Source organism: Perna viridis, chromosome 3, assembly GCF_037379345.1.
Source record: "Perna viridis isolate PV_CMFRI_1.1 ecotype Kerala chromosome 3, ASM3737934v1, whole genome shotgun sequence".
NCBI classification, from domain to species: domain Eukaryota; kingdom Metazoa; phylum Mollusca; class Bivalvia; order Mytilida; family Mytilidae; genus Perna; species Perna viridis.
In genome coordinates, this window is record NC_142447.1 from 11,088,542 (window position 1) to 11,105,298 (window position 16,757).

The 16,757-nt window shown below is 32.3% G+C and overlaps 1 protein-coding gene across 5 annotated transcripts in view; it reads right to left on the reverse strand.

Moving 5' to 3' along the window:
* Positions 1-1,541: 1,541 nt before the first annotated feature.
* LOC148620990 (neuropeptide Y receptor type 2-like) overlaps positions 1,542-16,757 on the reverse strand; it is a 66,968-nt gene continuing 51,752 nt past the window's right edge. The window contains exons 2-4 of one of the 5 annotated variants that reach the window (XM_088574951.1): positions 14,625-14,685; positions 11,440-11,526; positions 1,542-2,910 (exon numbers count right to left, since the gene is read on the reverse strand). In XM_088574951.1, the coding sequence (XP_088431077.1) occupies positions 1,700-2,887 (1,188 nt within the window). In that variant the 5' untranslated portion in view covers positions 2,888-2,910; positions 11,440-11,526; positions 14,625-14,685 and the 3' untranslated portion in view covers positions 1,542-1,699. Of the gene's footprint in view, positions 2,928-4,093; positions 4,531-11,439; positions 11,527-14,624; positions 14,870-16,757 lie in introns of those variants that run through there. The other 4 variants (XM_088574948.1, XM_088574949.1, XM_088574953.1 and 1 more) reach the window with 4 other exon arrangements.

The following is a 16,757-nucleotide window of genomic DNA, read 5'->3' on the forward strand; positions in this document are numbered from 1 at the left end:
TTTGGTTTTCGCGTAGAAATCTGTATCCGACCACGACGACGATTGGCTTCAAGGAAAGTAGTTTATTCTTTTGCAACTGCAAATGTTTCATGTTCGGACAAATGACATATACATACGCTTGTTAGGTTTGTGAAATGGATCCATATCAATGCAATATCAATGAGAAGTGTAGATGTGAACCTCGTGTTTGCCTTGTCATGACTGCAATAGCTACGTTGTTCATGTGAAAGTACTAGTGCACAGGATAATTAAAGGATGGTCAAGGGAAAACTAGTACTCTCCTAAAGTTTTTGTTGATGACGAACTAGTTTGGTGAAGGGATTTGTGGTTGTTTTCCAAGACCAGTCACGTCTGTGTGTTAACGTCAACTATTATGATGTTCTTGATCATATTTATCATTCCTCAATGACATTACATTGCATAAGATTGATATTTAATGCTTGACATTTAAAATGTTGGATGATATTGATAATCATGGTTATTCATTATTGTTAATGATTATGTTTTGGGCTCGCAACTTTTTGCAGTCCATTTTATGTGAGCTGCAACCTTTATGTCCCAGAAAAAAAAAATAATAAACAGCTGTTGTATGATATCATAATACACCCGCCCAAATAATGGAAGGAAGTAGAGTGCCTATATCACATAGCATATGCTATGCTGAAGTTTACCCTTACAGTACAGGGAATTTTTTACCATGTATTTTTTATAGTTAAAAAGTTCAAGTAAAAATTTAAGGAGTTTGTGTTCAAGTTACAGTGCAACAAGTGGAAAAAAAAATCATTTTTAAAAAGATGAAGTCATAAATGTATAACCGGAAGTATACGAACTGTAAGACCATCATCAGACACGTGTAAACTTTGAAGTTAATTGAACGACGACCCAAAATTATATTGAAACAGCATATAAAATATAAAATAGTTCAATAACTCTAAAAGTCGACTTTTTAGCACAGCATCCTTTACAAAACGTTTGTTTTTTAATTCTGCCTGCCATACATGCGTTCATCTTTGACAGAAGACTTTTTTTTCTATTGTCAGTACCCTACACACCCTTCGCTGACCCTTAGTGCCCATTTAGGTATACATGTATATAATGTATAGTGTACATCCACACAGATTTACGGCTTGGAAAGTTGTTGACTTACATGCATGGATTGCGTTCACATTTTTTCGCAGTTGAATTCCGAATGATAAACGTTAAATATAACGTAGCCAAAACTGAGAAATATGAAAAATACTATTTCCAGGTAATTTAAACATTAAATAGCAATGAAAGGAGAATTATTCGTTCGCATATTTTATCGTAAATCTGCTAACACTACTCGATACATTGTCAGTATGTGTACTTATAATATAGCCAATGAATATTTTAACAAAAAGAGTCTTTTTAAATCAAGCAACGAGATTTATTGACGAATAAACAACAACATTTATAAACAAGATGAACATAAAACACTTATGGTTACAATGCAGAATTGTTATACAATATTGTATGACATTGACCTTTTAATGTCAAGAGCAAATGAGCTTCTCCATGTCTTGTTTTTTAACAGTTCTTATTTGTCAATATCTTCACACTTTAATCGTGAAATAGCAATTTAACCAAACTCTGTCCTCAACACAGGCACTATTTCTATTTAAATCAATAAAGTGCAACACTCTTATGGCGAGATAATGATATTTCTAAAATCTAAACATCAACCGGAGTAATTATCACCTTCATGGTTAACATTCAACTGAACTCTTTCTGATTCAGTGTCGTAATATGCTTTAGTGATCTTTCCGTCTAGCTTGTTATCATCCGGGTCTTTTTGTGGAGATTTGTTTATTACAACTGACGGTTGATTGTCCACATGTGTATACTGAGTATAACTGCCGTTTACAGGTCTTTCTCGATCTCTTCTAAAAAGAAATGGTAGCACTTGCTTGAATTCTTTCTTGAAGTTGTCATTCATCCAAGCATATAAAAATGGATTGTAAATAGTAGAGCTCATAGCTATTACATGAGCACTGAAAAACAGCAATGTGTAAAAGTACCATTCAGAGATATGTGGAGTATATTCAGCTGTCAGAAGAACAATATTAAGTGGTAACCAACAACATACAAAAATTGTTACCATAGCAATTAACATTTTGTTCGTTCGACGTTTTCTTTTGATTTCCATTTCATCCCGTTCACGTGATTTAGAACCACTACCAATTTTGGATCGAGACCTTTTCTTCAGTGCTAAAGACACTTTTGTGTAGCAATAAGTAATGATACTGCAAGGCACAATATACTGTAATACTAGACTAGTTACGGTGAAAAATTGTCCTGCTTGGGCTCGAGGCCATTTTTCCTGACACATAAATGTTTTATCATCTTCTTTTCGAGGAGAAAGTTCCATATAGATGCCAAGTGGAAGAGAAATTGATATTGAAATGACCCAAATCGCAACAATCATTAACAAGCAAACGAATATCTTCATACGAGGTTTAAATGGATACACAATGACAAAGTATCTATCGACTGCTATGGCGGTTGACGTCAAAGTAGAAACATAAACACAAATTCCTAAAGACATTGGCACGATATGACAGAGTGCCTCTCCAAATACCCATGACTTTAAAAAGTACCCAAGTGGTGTAAAGGGAACAGCAAGACAGCACATCAAAATATCAGAAACTGCCAAGTTAGTTATAAATATATTTGTGATCGTTTGCATTGTTTTATTCCTTACAACAACGTATACAACAAGAGTGTTACCACTTACTCCGAGTAGAAATATAACACAGTATAATAGAACAAATATTCCAATTAAAACTGGCTTGTGCATTACTTGATCTTCACTCGTACCATTTCCAGGACCAGTAACGTTAGTGTGGTTTGTAAAGTTTTCCATCATTTCTGTTCGAGATCTCCTTTACCCTAGCAATAAGATAAACCTGAAATAATGCGAGGAATTTCTTACAAAAATTCAAAAGGCTATGCAAGTGAATACGGACAAAACATTAAATATAAATGTAGCTCAGATTTTTTAAGGAATTTCCTAAAGTTTTAGGTTGTACAATTCGAACCAACTGTGTCTGATCATCGTCCTATGTCTGTCAATATCATGTCACAAATGCTAAAACAACCACCAAGCAATTTTAAATCCCTTTTCAAGAAAGTTAATTGGACTCATGAGCGAGAAAATATACTAAAATCAAATATAATTAAAGTTGATTTTCAACCATTCATACATAACCTTGATCTCTAAGTAGAGACCACAATGTCTGACAATACAAATTTCCCTGATTATAAGATAAATGACGTAGTATCCAATATATCTACTACTTTATACATGTATAATGCAGCCTTTTTGTGTCCCCAAAGAGTCCAAACACTAGAAAAAGTAAAATATAGAATAAACATTTTGGAAATAAAATGATAAATAAAATCTTGGAATGTAACATTCTAGGTGAGTTTTGGAACACTGTCAAATATATTGGAAAGAAAGACGTTAATGACCCAAGTTCTAACATTTTACCAAAAGAATGGTTTGAATACTTTAACAAACTAATGAAGATAGGGTGCGACCATGACATTGAAAATGATTGTGTCAACAGTGAATTTCTAACATTTCGCGATTAAATATATTAAATGGTTATATAACAACTGGGTAGGTGCTATTTGCTATGAAAACATTGAAAACTTAAATGTCAGGTTGTTCTGACGGGATATGTGTAAAGACATGTTGAAAATATCATGTACCTTGAATGTTGATCAGTATGTGATGTTGTTTAATTTGGTTTTCAAATCTGGGGTTTATTCCAATTTGTGGAGATAAAATTTTATTTAACCTATTTTAAGAGTGGCTGATTCACTGATCCTCTCCAGATGTCTAGATAATTTGTTTCTCTAGAATTTTACACAACAAATTAGAAAAAAAGATATTCGGAAAAAAAATAAAATTGTGTGCCCTGAACAAATTCGCTTCTATAAAGGGTGCAGAACTAGTGATCATGTTTTCACATTAAAAACTATAATTTGTAGTAAAAAAGGGAACTCATGTACCGAAACAGAACAAATGCACCATCGTATAACCTTTATAAAAATAGGCAATACTTACAGAGATCACCAAAAGGTCTTCAGTAAGTTTTAAATCACCTTCAAGTAAGCTCGGAAAGGCCCCGACAACAAAAGTAATAAAATCAACGGTAACTGAACGATGCCACTTCTACAAGATAATCTAAAAAAGTCAAATAAAGACACGAACACAATAATGATCAACATTGTCAAACAATATTGACATAAGGGCGAAATCATTCATTTCTAATAAAGTATCATGCTTCAAGCGCAGCAGACAACTTGGAAATAGTGGACAACAAAATTAGAATTAGGCAACGAAAAATCACTGTGAAGTATGCGTCAAAGATTAATTATTTGTTGAAAATTTTGATTTTGATCTTGAACTTGACATCACAAAGCAATAAACCGAGCAATGATAGTAATAATAACAATTTTTTCTTGAAGATTTCAAAAGAAATAAAATGTAGATCTCGATTAACGTACACGATGGCTCGACATTTCCAAATTATTAGTTCAATTGAAAATATCAATATATATTATATGCGGACTTCTGTAAGGATATTTTAAGAGCATTTTATTTAATCAAATTTAAACTAAAATCATAATAAATTGTGTTTTGAAAAAGTCATGCCACGGCATAGATACAAGAGCAAAGTCATTAACATATTGAAGTGAGCTATAATTAGAAAAAAATCACTATCAGACACATCCACTTCCGGAAGAGGAAAAAGTAAATATTACCTATCCAGAAACTGGCATCTAAACTTTATTAAAAACTTTAGTAATTCAAAAGCATTCCCAGAATAGCGATGCAATAAAAATTACAATAGAGAACCGTAATGAATCCTATTTCTTAACCATGGAATCTTATAGGAACAGATGTGGTGAATTATACTAAAACAATAATGTCCAACATGTCCTGACAGTGGACAATCGTATATCTGAGGTGCTTTTTAACTAGTTTTATAAAGCCTTAACCTTTTATGTAAGGTCAAAATTGAACTGAGACAACAAATAAACACATAATTAAATTCACTCAGTAATATAAATTACAACATATAAAAAATGATATTCAAAATTAAATAAAACGCTCGCAGTTACAGGAAGCTAGCTCGGGAAATATTAAAGAATGGCAATACCATCCAAGTTACCGGCATTAGAAATAATCGGTCGCTACAATGTCAGTAGATAGGATTTGGAGATTACAAAACATGTAAGTTTACATGTAGTGCAATACTAAAAATAATTTAATTTTCTACGTATGGCCCCGTGCAGGTCCGGGTGTCAAAAGAATAGGCCTGCAGCAGCGCAAAAGGCGACTAAATAGTGCTCAGAACCCTAGCCGGAGGCTAGGGCGCTCTGCCCACAGAGCAACTGGGTTGTGTGCCCTAGGTGGTGGAATTGGGTATCCCTGGCGTGTTACATGCTGGGGTTGTCAGGCTATAATACGGAAAACCTGATCGCAAACCATAGTGGTGCACCGTGTTGGGAAAGATGCCATGTTCCTCGCAAAGAACCCTACTATGGTACTCTCCCGGAGTAGGAACCATAGGGCTCCGCCACAGGAGGCTAAGTTGCCCGACCCGTTCCACCTTTTCCTATTTCCAGTGGCAGTCAAAATTTGTCGACCCCATTATCCTTGTGTCCCATCCAATTTTTCATTTCATCATCATTTCATGTTCATTTTATCATCCACTTCATGTTCATGGCCTGAATATAGCTGAAATATTGCTGCTCGGGCGTTAAACCCCAACAAACCAAAAAAAAATCTACTTATGTTTGCAAGTAGGAGCAATATCTGTATTTGTGAAAAAGAGGTTAAAAAATTGTATAACTTATGAATAAATCTATTGAGGCATTTGATAAATCCATAGGATTTTGTTTGAAAGGCCATTTTTGAATACATTAAAAATATGTATGAAGAAGTTTTATTTGCTGTTAAAGCCCCAGATGGTGTCACCAGCATTTTCTCATCTTAGATGGGAGTGGAACAAGAAAACAAGTCCTGTCCTTTCCTCACATTACATAAATGACTTGTCTGCATTTTTTTTATTCTGACTGTCAACCAGTAGTTGTTAACGAGTTGACATGTTTATTGTATCAGAATAAGCAGTAGGCTTTAGAAATCGAGGATAAATTAGAAAAGTACAATGAAAAGTAAAATTTAACAATAAATCTTGACAAAACTAAAATAACGGTTTTTAATAAATCGGGTAGAAAAGTCATAAAGTATAAATTTACCCTCAGAAATGCAATTATTGAACAACAGGCTCCCATGAGCCTGAATCGCTCACCTGGTTGAATTTTTCCTTTCAAGGGCAACAAATTTAACAAGGAGTTCAACAAGGAGTCCAACAAATTTGACTCAAAAAGACTTTGGTAGGACTATCATAAAGATCATTTCAGCAATTGAAAGTTTCTTTTTATCTAGTATAGTTTTCAATATATTGGCTGAAAACTGTAAAAATCCCGTCATTTTTCCCATTTCAAGAACAATAACTCTAACAAGGAGTCGTTTGATAACTTTTATTCCTGAAAACTTCTGTAGTCCTAATAATAAGGATGGGGATCTATGCGAAAAACTACTGTCTGATCCCTATGTTCTATTTTTATTAACAGCGGTCATGTTTTTGGACAGATATAAAATCATTACATCAGTTCTATGCCGGATATCCCTAGAAACATTCTAACCAAGTTTGGTTCCAAATGGTCAAGTAGTGTCTGAGGAGAAGATTTGTTTTTAAAGAAATAACATTAAAAATAACAAAAACGTTGAAAAAAGGCATTAACTCCAGCATGGCTTAATGGATTAAAACGAAAATTTTACCACAGATAGATAACATCATTCTGAACACTTTTATCCACGTCAGGAATATCCACGTATGGCTAAACCTAACGGTTGTTGGAGATATGTGCGAAAAACTACTGTTCAATTTTTAGTAACGGCAGCCATGTTTTTCGATGTATCAAAAATCCCATCATCGTCTATGCAGGATACCCCGAGGAACATTCATACCAAGTTTGGTTCAAATTGGTCAAGTAATGTCAGGGAAGAAAATTTTTTTTAATTGTTAACGACAAAGACGGACGACGACGACGGACTCCAAGTGAGAGCAATAGCTCACCTGGCCTTTGGCTAGGAGAGCTAACAAGCAATGGATAATGAAATTTTGGAAATCGTCTTCAAACCTTCAGGTGTATTTTCTAAGGCAATAAACCTTCGATGTAAGAAGGCATCATTAAAAAATACTACTTTCTGAGAGAAAACAAATGAATGTTCCTGCATATCTTAAATTATTTGAATCAAGTATCTCACTAATACATTTATACTGCATTGAATTGTGGTGTAGAAAATAGTCAAAACAGACACAAACTTAAATTCTAACCATTTATCGATGTCAACAGTCAAAATACAAATAAAATTTGCCAAATATCTTCTAGCTGTAAATAAAGCAGCCATGAACTTAGCTGTGTTACCAGAATAAGGAAGTACCCTTTCAGCATTCAAGCATAAAGATCAGAAATTGGATTTTGACTACATTTTTTAGACTCAAGTGACAAATTATTGGGCAAATCGTATAAATCAAACTCAGTAGTATCAGATGGTTTTTACCTGATCTAACTATTATTACACAAACTAAATTTCTCTCATGTGTGAGAAAATCAAAGCACTTTTTTAAAGAAAAGATTACTAAAGACTATTGCATGTAAACTAAATGATAATTTCAAACACTATTGGAATGAATCCATCTATAATTATGAAACTCGGAACACAGTAACAAATTAAAAACCTTCAGAAAAGCAAAAAATCTGAGTTTTAAAATTGAGAAACATTTATCACATGTACATAAATTTGCCGAAAATATTGTTAAAATTTATACAAAATTAATAATCTAGCCATAGAAACTGACAGATTCAACATCAAGGTAAAACCAGGACATTTTTTCCTATTCATCAACAGTTGATAAGACCAGGTATTAATTAGGGGAAAATGTAGATATTAAAATATTTTTATTCATTTCTTGAATTATATTTGATGAATTGCAAGCAAAACCTTTTAGCTGAGAAAAGAAATACTCGATACATTTGATCGAAAGGAATGCTACTACTCTGGAAAGTATTGTATCATGAGTTTCTTTTTGATATTGGATATCACATGCAGTACACGGGCTTAGAAAGAAATCGGTGTATACCTGCTAACCAACCAACGGTTCCCAGTGGTACTGGCGTTATCTATGCGTCAGTAAAATGTCTTATTGGTGTTTTATGGTTTTATTTAATCAAAATTGGTAGTATTGGGTTTACTAATACTTGTAGAGATCTTTGTAATCAGAATTAATCATAGACACTGTTCAGTGCGGGATTTTCGAGTCTTCCTCAAGGTCGAAAAAAAATTTTTTGTCACGGTTAGGTTTTGGTTTCATTCGATAGACAATTATATTGTTCTACTAATTGTTTGTAAGAATATTCCAAGAAAATTTGAAATATAATAGTACATGGACTGAGATATCCCCAACCACCCTTTCCCAAATCATTAAATTCAATATGATTTCACATGCCTTTTATACCTGCTATGTACGAATCAATATTTACTCAAAATTTGACTAAATAAATTTCCCTTTTATTTGTAATGGACAGTTTTGATTAAATAATACATTTTTCTATTTTAAAAAAAAATCTTTTTTATAAATGGGAACAAATATATAGCTTCTTAGCTTTTACATGATCCCAATTAATGACTGTTTGAATCTCATCAACGAAATTAAGGTGAATGAACTCTAGTCTTACTTTTCTAAAGTTTGCTTCAATATGAACAAAGAGGCTCACATATAGCATACACAAATTTGTTATTACAAAATGTAGTACCCATGGCAAGTGATATGTTGCAAAATTCATCACCTTTGATTTTTTATTTAATATTTTTTTTATTAATATGCAAGATTTTTCATTAATGTGCAATCTTTTGTTTTTAAAATACAAGATTGTTAATGAGTATAATACAAGAGTTTTCATTAATATGCAAGACATTTTATCAATATGCAAGATTTGTTATTATAATTCAAGATATCTTATTGAGATGCTAAAATCTTTCATCGATTTTTTCATTGAGATAAAGGATACTACAGACACTGTGAAGTCAGCCTCATATCTTGACCTATACTTAGAAATCGATGGTAAAGGAAAATTATTGACCAAACTTTACGTTAGTTCGTTACAAAATTAACAATATCGGTTAAGTAAAACGTTAAGTTATTGGTCATCGGAACGGTGTATTACGGTTATTGTGCACAGCACCGTGACCCTACTTGATCCGAACGGTGAAGGGGTTCAAGCTATAGAGTGTCACCCCGTGCTGTGTCTGGAGCGTCCGTGTTTGTGTTTTTTTTAAATTTGTAATTGAAACTTTTGTCGTCTCTTGTCTCTAATTAATGATACCACTTTCAACCAATGAAAATAGGCGTTATATCGTAGGGCCTCCTGGGGCATCAATGAACAAGAAAGATGAATAATAGGATAACTAATTGGAATTAGTGAATAACCAAAATACGACCACGAGTGCCGTCGAACGCCTAGATTTAACGAGTGTGCGGAACTTCTTCTGTGCGCGATTTAAATCTAAATGCGTGATCATATTTTGGTTATTCACAATAACTAATGATTATCCTATTTATTATATAAATTTTCTCCATTATTCGTTACTTTTTTAAACAGAATTGTTAACATTGTTAATTTTGTGAACTGCGGATCAATATCCGTGTTTTGAAGTTTTGTGATGCTTTGGTAAGAGAAAGTGCGAGAGTAAAATTACTGAATGTATTCACAGTGTGAATTATCTTTTTTTTTCTCATTTTTATCATGTAGAACTTGATATTTGTCATTTTTATCAGTATTTTTACAAAAAAGTATATTTTGCTTTTAATATGGAATCTAATGATATGGTAATGACGAATTTCCGTGCATTTCAATGGTACACGCTGACCAATTCTCATTAAACCACGGAGTCACGTGACGAGACTTACATACCCATAAACAATGATGAAATATTAACAAAAATTTCTTTCATAATAATTAAAAAATCTTGCGTTTTGATTAAACATCGTGCATATTAAGGAAAAAAATCATACATATCAATAAAAATTCTTGCATATCAATGACAAAATCTTGCATATCAATAACAGATTCGTACTTTTCAATACATATATTGCATTATAATAAAAAAAAAAATCTTGCATATAAAAGAAAAAAAATGCATAAAAATATAAAATCCTGCGTTCTGCATTTTAACCAAACAAATGTTGCATTTTAATGAAAAAAAAAGATAATTTAGATGCATATTAATGATAAGTTTTGGGGTATTAATAAAAAATCGTGAATACAAATTAAAAAGTGATACTTTTGCAACACATCATTTGCAATAAGTACCTTATTGAATTTTATAATGAACAAGTTCATGTATCCAACTTATTTCTTAGGTCAGGCGCTAAAATCTCCACTAAATCATCTAATTCTAAAATTATAAAAAGTGGAATTTACAGGCGTTCAATAATTTAACAATTGTATCAGTGACTTGTTTATGTTTTCTTATAACAAGATTAAGTATGCTAATATTCATACTGATATTCTCATGGGAAGGCACATTCTTTTACTACATCAAGGTTGATTAATTAATTACAGATACGCAGTACGAATTATGAGCTTTCATGGAAACGAATATTTTTTGTTTATTCAATCGATCTTAAAATCAGATGGTAAGTGCATTGTTCTCTTACATGTAAGATATTTATGTTGTTGTTGTTTGAAAAACGTCGGTGTTTAATCCTGAAAATCTCAATCTCGATTTGAAGACTGATCTGTCGTTTTCAAACGGTTACTTTAATTAAGCATAACTAAGAGTTCTCTATCATTCAGTTCTGTATCTTTATACATATCATTTAAAACAGAATAAAAGATAACTATATTTGCTTTGAAACGCATAAGTTCTTATGTGGTAGGTTAGTATTTCATAACTTGAGCAGGGATATTATGGTCAGCAAGTCATCACATTAGATTCAAACCAAGACGTTACATCTGTACGTCTTACCGAATTGACAAATTAAAACCTTACGAAAAACAACCACTTACGATGAGACCGGTGTCGCGCACGATTCTTACCCATTCGGAGCACATGGCGACACTCCACGTCTTCTGGTCGTTTGTTTTCAGTAGATGTTTTAAGTACTTTAGTTCTTTTGTATGCTGTCTTTTTTTTCTATATATTATATATGGAATTGTGTTGTCTACATAATGTATGTGGAGCATGCCTGATGTCCTTTTTTTACGTTTAAGACCCTGTCTATGGACTGTCCTTTCACTGATATTACAGTATTCACAAACTCTACACAATACCTTTATAATAAAGATATCTATGTTCCAGATCTATCTTCCATAGCAGGTGATGAAAATCCACAGTTTTAAGGTTTATTGCTCCACTAGCTATAAAATAAAAAAAAATCAAAATTTTAACAATTTTTCTGACTTCGAAAATAAATAAGTCAGCCTCATACCTTGACATACATTTAGAGATTGATGGTAAAGGAAAACTATTTGCCAAACTTTACGACAAACGTGATGGATTTTCATTCAGAATTGTCAATTCTCCTTTCATCTGTGGCAATATCCCTTCAACACCTTCGTATGAAATTTTCATAACGCATACGTTATGCCAGAGCTTGTCGTAACTACGCAGACTTTTTGTATCGCGCTAAAATTTATGGTCGCCATCACGATCTCGTGGATCATTACGGTGTATCCATTTACACCATGAAAACTGATTTATTCAGCGTGTCATGGTTTTCCTTTCCTCTTTCGTCTACCCCGAACTTGACTTTTTATGACCAACTAGGAGGATTTTTCTAGAAGGACAGAGGACGCTTACCCTACCGATGCACCTGATCCATGGTCCCAGTTTTTAGTCCGAGTCCGAGTTGCTCATTTACTTTTGTTCCTCTGTATGTATTATTTTAGTTAGTTCACATTCTTTGTTGTGTTTGTCTGTTTTTCATATCTGGTCTTTGTCCATGGATTACATTCTTATGATTTCCGCTAGAATCTTGCTTCTCTTTATTACCTCTTTATCATTCAAACAACACTGTATGCGCTATAATACTAACTTTGACGTCATCTTAGTTTCCATATAAAAATATACGATGAATGATTTCCATATCTGTACTCTATCCAATAAAACTATGACCTTATTTTGTAGTATTCGAACATTGAACATTTTTTTTTTATTTCAAAACTTCAGTGGCAACTTATATTGAAACTTTTCAAAGATTGCTATGAAATAAAAAAAATTCATTAAAAGTTTAGGAACTTTCAAATCTTTTTGTTTTTCGATATTTTTAAAATTAAAAAAAACTTAGTTTTCCGTATCAACTGTTGTTTTTTTTGTTTGTTTGTTTTTGTTTGTTTGTTTTTGCTTTTATCATTTAAAAAAACATTCTGAATTGGTAGGGGTACAATGTAGCAGTTTATATTCGTAGGATGATACATAAATATTTCGCAGAGAGCTGACATTCTATACATACAAGATATAGACATAGAAAAGCAAATACCATTCATAAGTAAGTGATAATCTGCAGTAATCGTGAAATTATAGGCATGGGAATATTAAAACAGAAAATTACACATGTGCTAGACAAAATATTTGATACATAAATATTAGCGTTATTACTGCAAAGGTAAGATACAGTTGTGTTTGTAAGCTATTAACGGTAATTTTCGTATGTTTTTGATAAGGCGTCCTTAAAATAGTTAACATATTAATTGTTCATGCAAATTTTGCAAATTTAAGATTTTCACCACAAAAATCATAACTAGCTGATCAGTAGTGTTCCTTTTATTTGAAGTGAGGTTACTTCATTATTTTAGAAATATCAGAGTTTTCATTTTCGGGGTATAGGACTTTATTAAATAAAGGGGGAAATTTCCCGTTTTTACGCCTGGAATCATTGAAGCAATCTTCTTAAAACATTATTGAATAGCTTATTTATATAAAGAGTAAGCTGCTTTTCGATTATTTATAAATATATGTATTGGATTTTACATTTTTGAGTTATGGAATGTTATTCATACAAATATGGGGCAATGTCACCTTTTTAAAAAATTAGCTCAAAGATACTGCATCTAAATGCCATGACATTATGAATTGATTATTTTTTTTCATCTTGACTTTTTTTACCCTGCACATAAAGAACGGACAAATCTTGATTATAAAGAAAGCACTTCATTTCACCGCCTGTTTGTCTGTTCATATAATCTGTTAAAAGTATTATCTAAACTATTAACGTGAATTTGACCACTTCAATTCCGGGTGAAATATTATCATGTATAATAAATTTAAACATAATCGGAATTCCGAACTGTATCAAGCTTAAATTTTGTGTCCATATTTGCCCCATCTATTCAAGGATCGGCCTCTGTCGACTTATATTACTTATGATATTAGGTAATACAGAAGTGGATCTGCAACGGAATCATTTAAGGTCGGGATATTGGAACACAATTCAGTCACATCTAGACTCACTCTTTTAATGAAAGCTATATTATAAAAGGCTTGTCGGTCAAATTGTCTAGAGCATTGGACTAAGTACAGGTGGTGTTGGTCAAGATGTAAGGGTGAAAAACAGACTCGAATCCCGCAGAAGAATACCGAAACTTGGCTCTGCAAATCACAGTTATAACAAATGTCGTTTGGAACTTATCATACCTATATATATATATATAAATGTTTTTATGTGTGTGTGACATCACCTATGCTTCAATTAAAAAAAAACAACTAGATGAACTGTCTCGAAGTGTAATACATATTGTTTAAAGTTACAACCCTAGACTAAACCTACGGGAAGGAACATTTGATCAGCCGAAGTTTATTATCATATAGCCTACCTGGTCAAAGGGTCTAGAACACTTGATTTCGTGTAGGCGATGACACCAGAGATGTCACAATGATCTGAGTTCCATACCCATTGTTGAAACGATCAGTTTCTTCTTTGCTTATATTTAAGTTTTGTTTGTTATTGTATATACATATTTATAATTACTTCATCGTTTAAAACCTGATTAAGTCTTGATGTTGCTTTGTCCGAAATAGAATTTTAATGAAGAAATACAAAGAAGATCTAAGCTTCCATTTTGAATGTTCGTTAAAAAAAGCAGTAATACGTGCAGAACTTGTTCATACGCGTATATCAAACATCACTGTTTATGGAATCCTGATCAATGTAGTAGTCTCCCAATATATCTTTATTTATACTTCACGTCACCTCAGGACTCAATTTAGCAATCGGTAGAAATCTTTTCCATTGAGGAAGATGATAGATCAGAGTGAGAAAAATCAATATTGTAAGCCATGTTTTATAACAACTCCTTAAATTATTATCATAAATTGATGCGTTTCACTATTACCCAATGTCTGCACATGGTCATTTTTATAAAAGCATGAACAATACATTTAAAAGTATTGATAATTTATAAAAGAATTTCATTTCAATGTGTTTATAAATCAATATTGGCAACAATATGTCACTTACCGCGTCCATTTTGTCACATTAAAATTCCCTTCATCTGTTTTCCCGCCATTATGTCAGAAATCTGTGGACAGAAATTACACACTAATGTCTATTTGAAAAAGAAACACTCTTCAGACAATTAGAAAATGGTGCCATAATTATCAATCACATATTGCCATTTTGATCAACTGTAATATCATCCTTTCTTCATGGCTTTGTAGTAATTCTCTGCCTATACAAAAATCGATCGGCTAAGCACCTGCAGCCTAGCAAGAGAAAATAATGTCGGTTTGATAACGCTGAACTCAAGACAATCTTTCCTTATCACATTATAGAAATATATTTGACTGAAGAATGTTGTAACGTGTTACAGACGATGATTCGTGTTCATTATCATTATTAAACGGCGAAGACAGTCGTTTGAAAGGATTCTAAACAGCGATTAAATGTGATACCAACTGAAACTTTCATCAAAAACCACTCAAAACTATGTTATCTCCTGCCTTACATTCATGATGTAGCGTTACAATTCCCTTCTACTTAATTAGCAAGGAACTTTATACCATTAAAATCATATTGAGTATATGCTTATGTTAGTAATGTATTTTAAAGAATTTGAAAACATCTACGACAAAAAATTGAAATAATAGAATAACTTTTATAATATTTTTCAGTGTGTTTTACATACATACATACATACATACATACACAGTGGAAATTATAAAACAGCATCTACTTTTTGATATGTTTGAATATGTTTAAATTATGCATTAGGGCAAGATGATTTGGGGATTAATTTTACCTTTAGATAAGTCCTTTAATTGATACATATATGCAATGCATCTTTATCTAAAGTGTATTTTAATTGTGTAAAATTTAGATAACAGTCTTGCGTATTGGTAAAATAAATCACCGTACAAACACATCAATACAATAAACATATACAGCTGAATTGTATGTTAGTATAACTCAAGTCCATTTAGACGACAAGTCATCATTTCATGTAAGCTGTATCAATGATGAAAACAATTGAAGGTATCAATGTAATGTCGAAAATAATGATAAATCCTTTTGAAAATACAACTAGAAATTAAAAGGGACAATTGTTCTCGAATAATTCCTATCTAAATATTCTTTAGACATAACAGATTGCAGGAAACAGTTTAGTCGAAACTCGAAGTCGTCAATTTAGTATTAAATAATAAGCCATAAAAGGTAATTTGGAAACCGTAAACTCAAATATATTTGGTTGCTATGGACATTTGAAAGAAATAAGTTTGTGACAAGGTACAAAAACGGCACTATCAGTTTAATATGTCATATGTACTCGAATCATATTGTTGCTAGTAATTTGTTTAGCATGATCTTGTTACTAGAGACAAAAAAAGTCACTTTCTGTGTAAAAATATCATATTTTTATTATTCTGAACTTTCTGAAACAAAAACATATGGTTGCCAGAAACTTTTGTTACGTATAAGCTTTTGCTAGGAACAACAAAAGTCACTTCCAGTTTCAAAATATCATAACTATATTGTTTCGGACTTTCTGACAGAAAATAAATATGATTGTAGTTACTTTTCGTTAAACGAATTTAGAAAAAAAAAATGGTAAAGAATAATTAACATTAAAAAAAAGTATTACAATGCTGCATGGATACCAAGATTGTAATTCTGAATGTTTTTGTAAAATGCAGTCCTCTTATTGTTCATGTTTGTGATTGAATAGAAGAAAACAACAAAACATTTATAGAGGCCAGTTTTCGCGCTGTAATTCAAAAACGCGACATTGAATCATTTGAATTATATATTCAAAATGTAGATCTAATTACGATGCATATCAAAGGGTCAATATTTTTCACTATCTCTTACAGTTCCCAAGTCATCATCATAACACGGCCAAAGTCATATTACACGGTCATCGGTGACCTAAGATGAATCAAAGGAACCAAGATTCTAGCGAATATTAAAAGAATGTAATCCAGGGACGAAGACCAGATATGGAAAACAGTGCCGGGGCACTATTCATACCAGATGCCAGCGAGCAGCTATGATTTCCATCTGGGGACAACACAGCCTTACGAGACAACAGTGTGGCCGGTCTGTTGTCAGGTTCGGGCCATTTTAGAATAAACCTTGATTTTTTTTTAATATTTG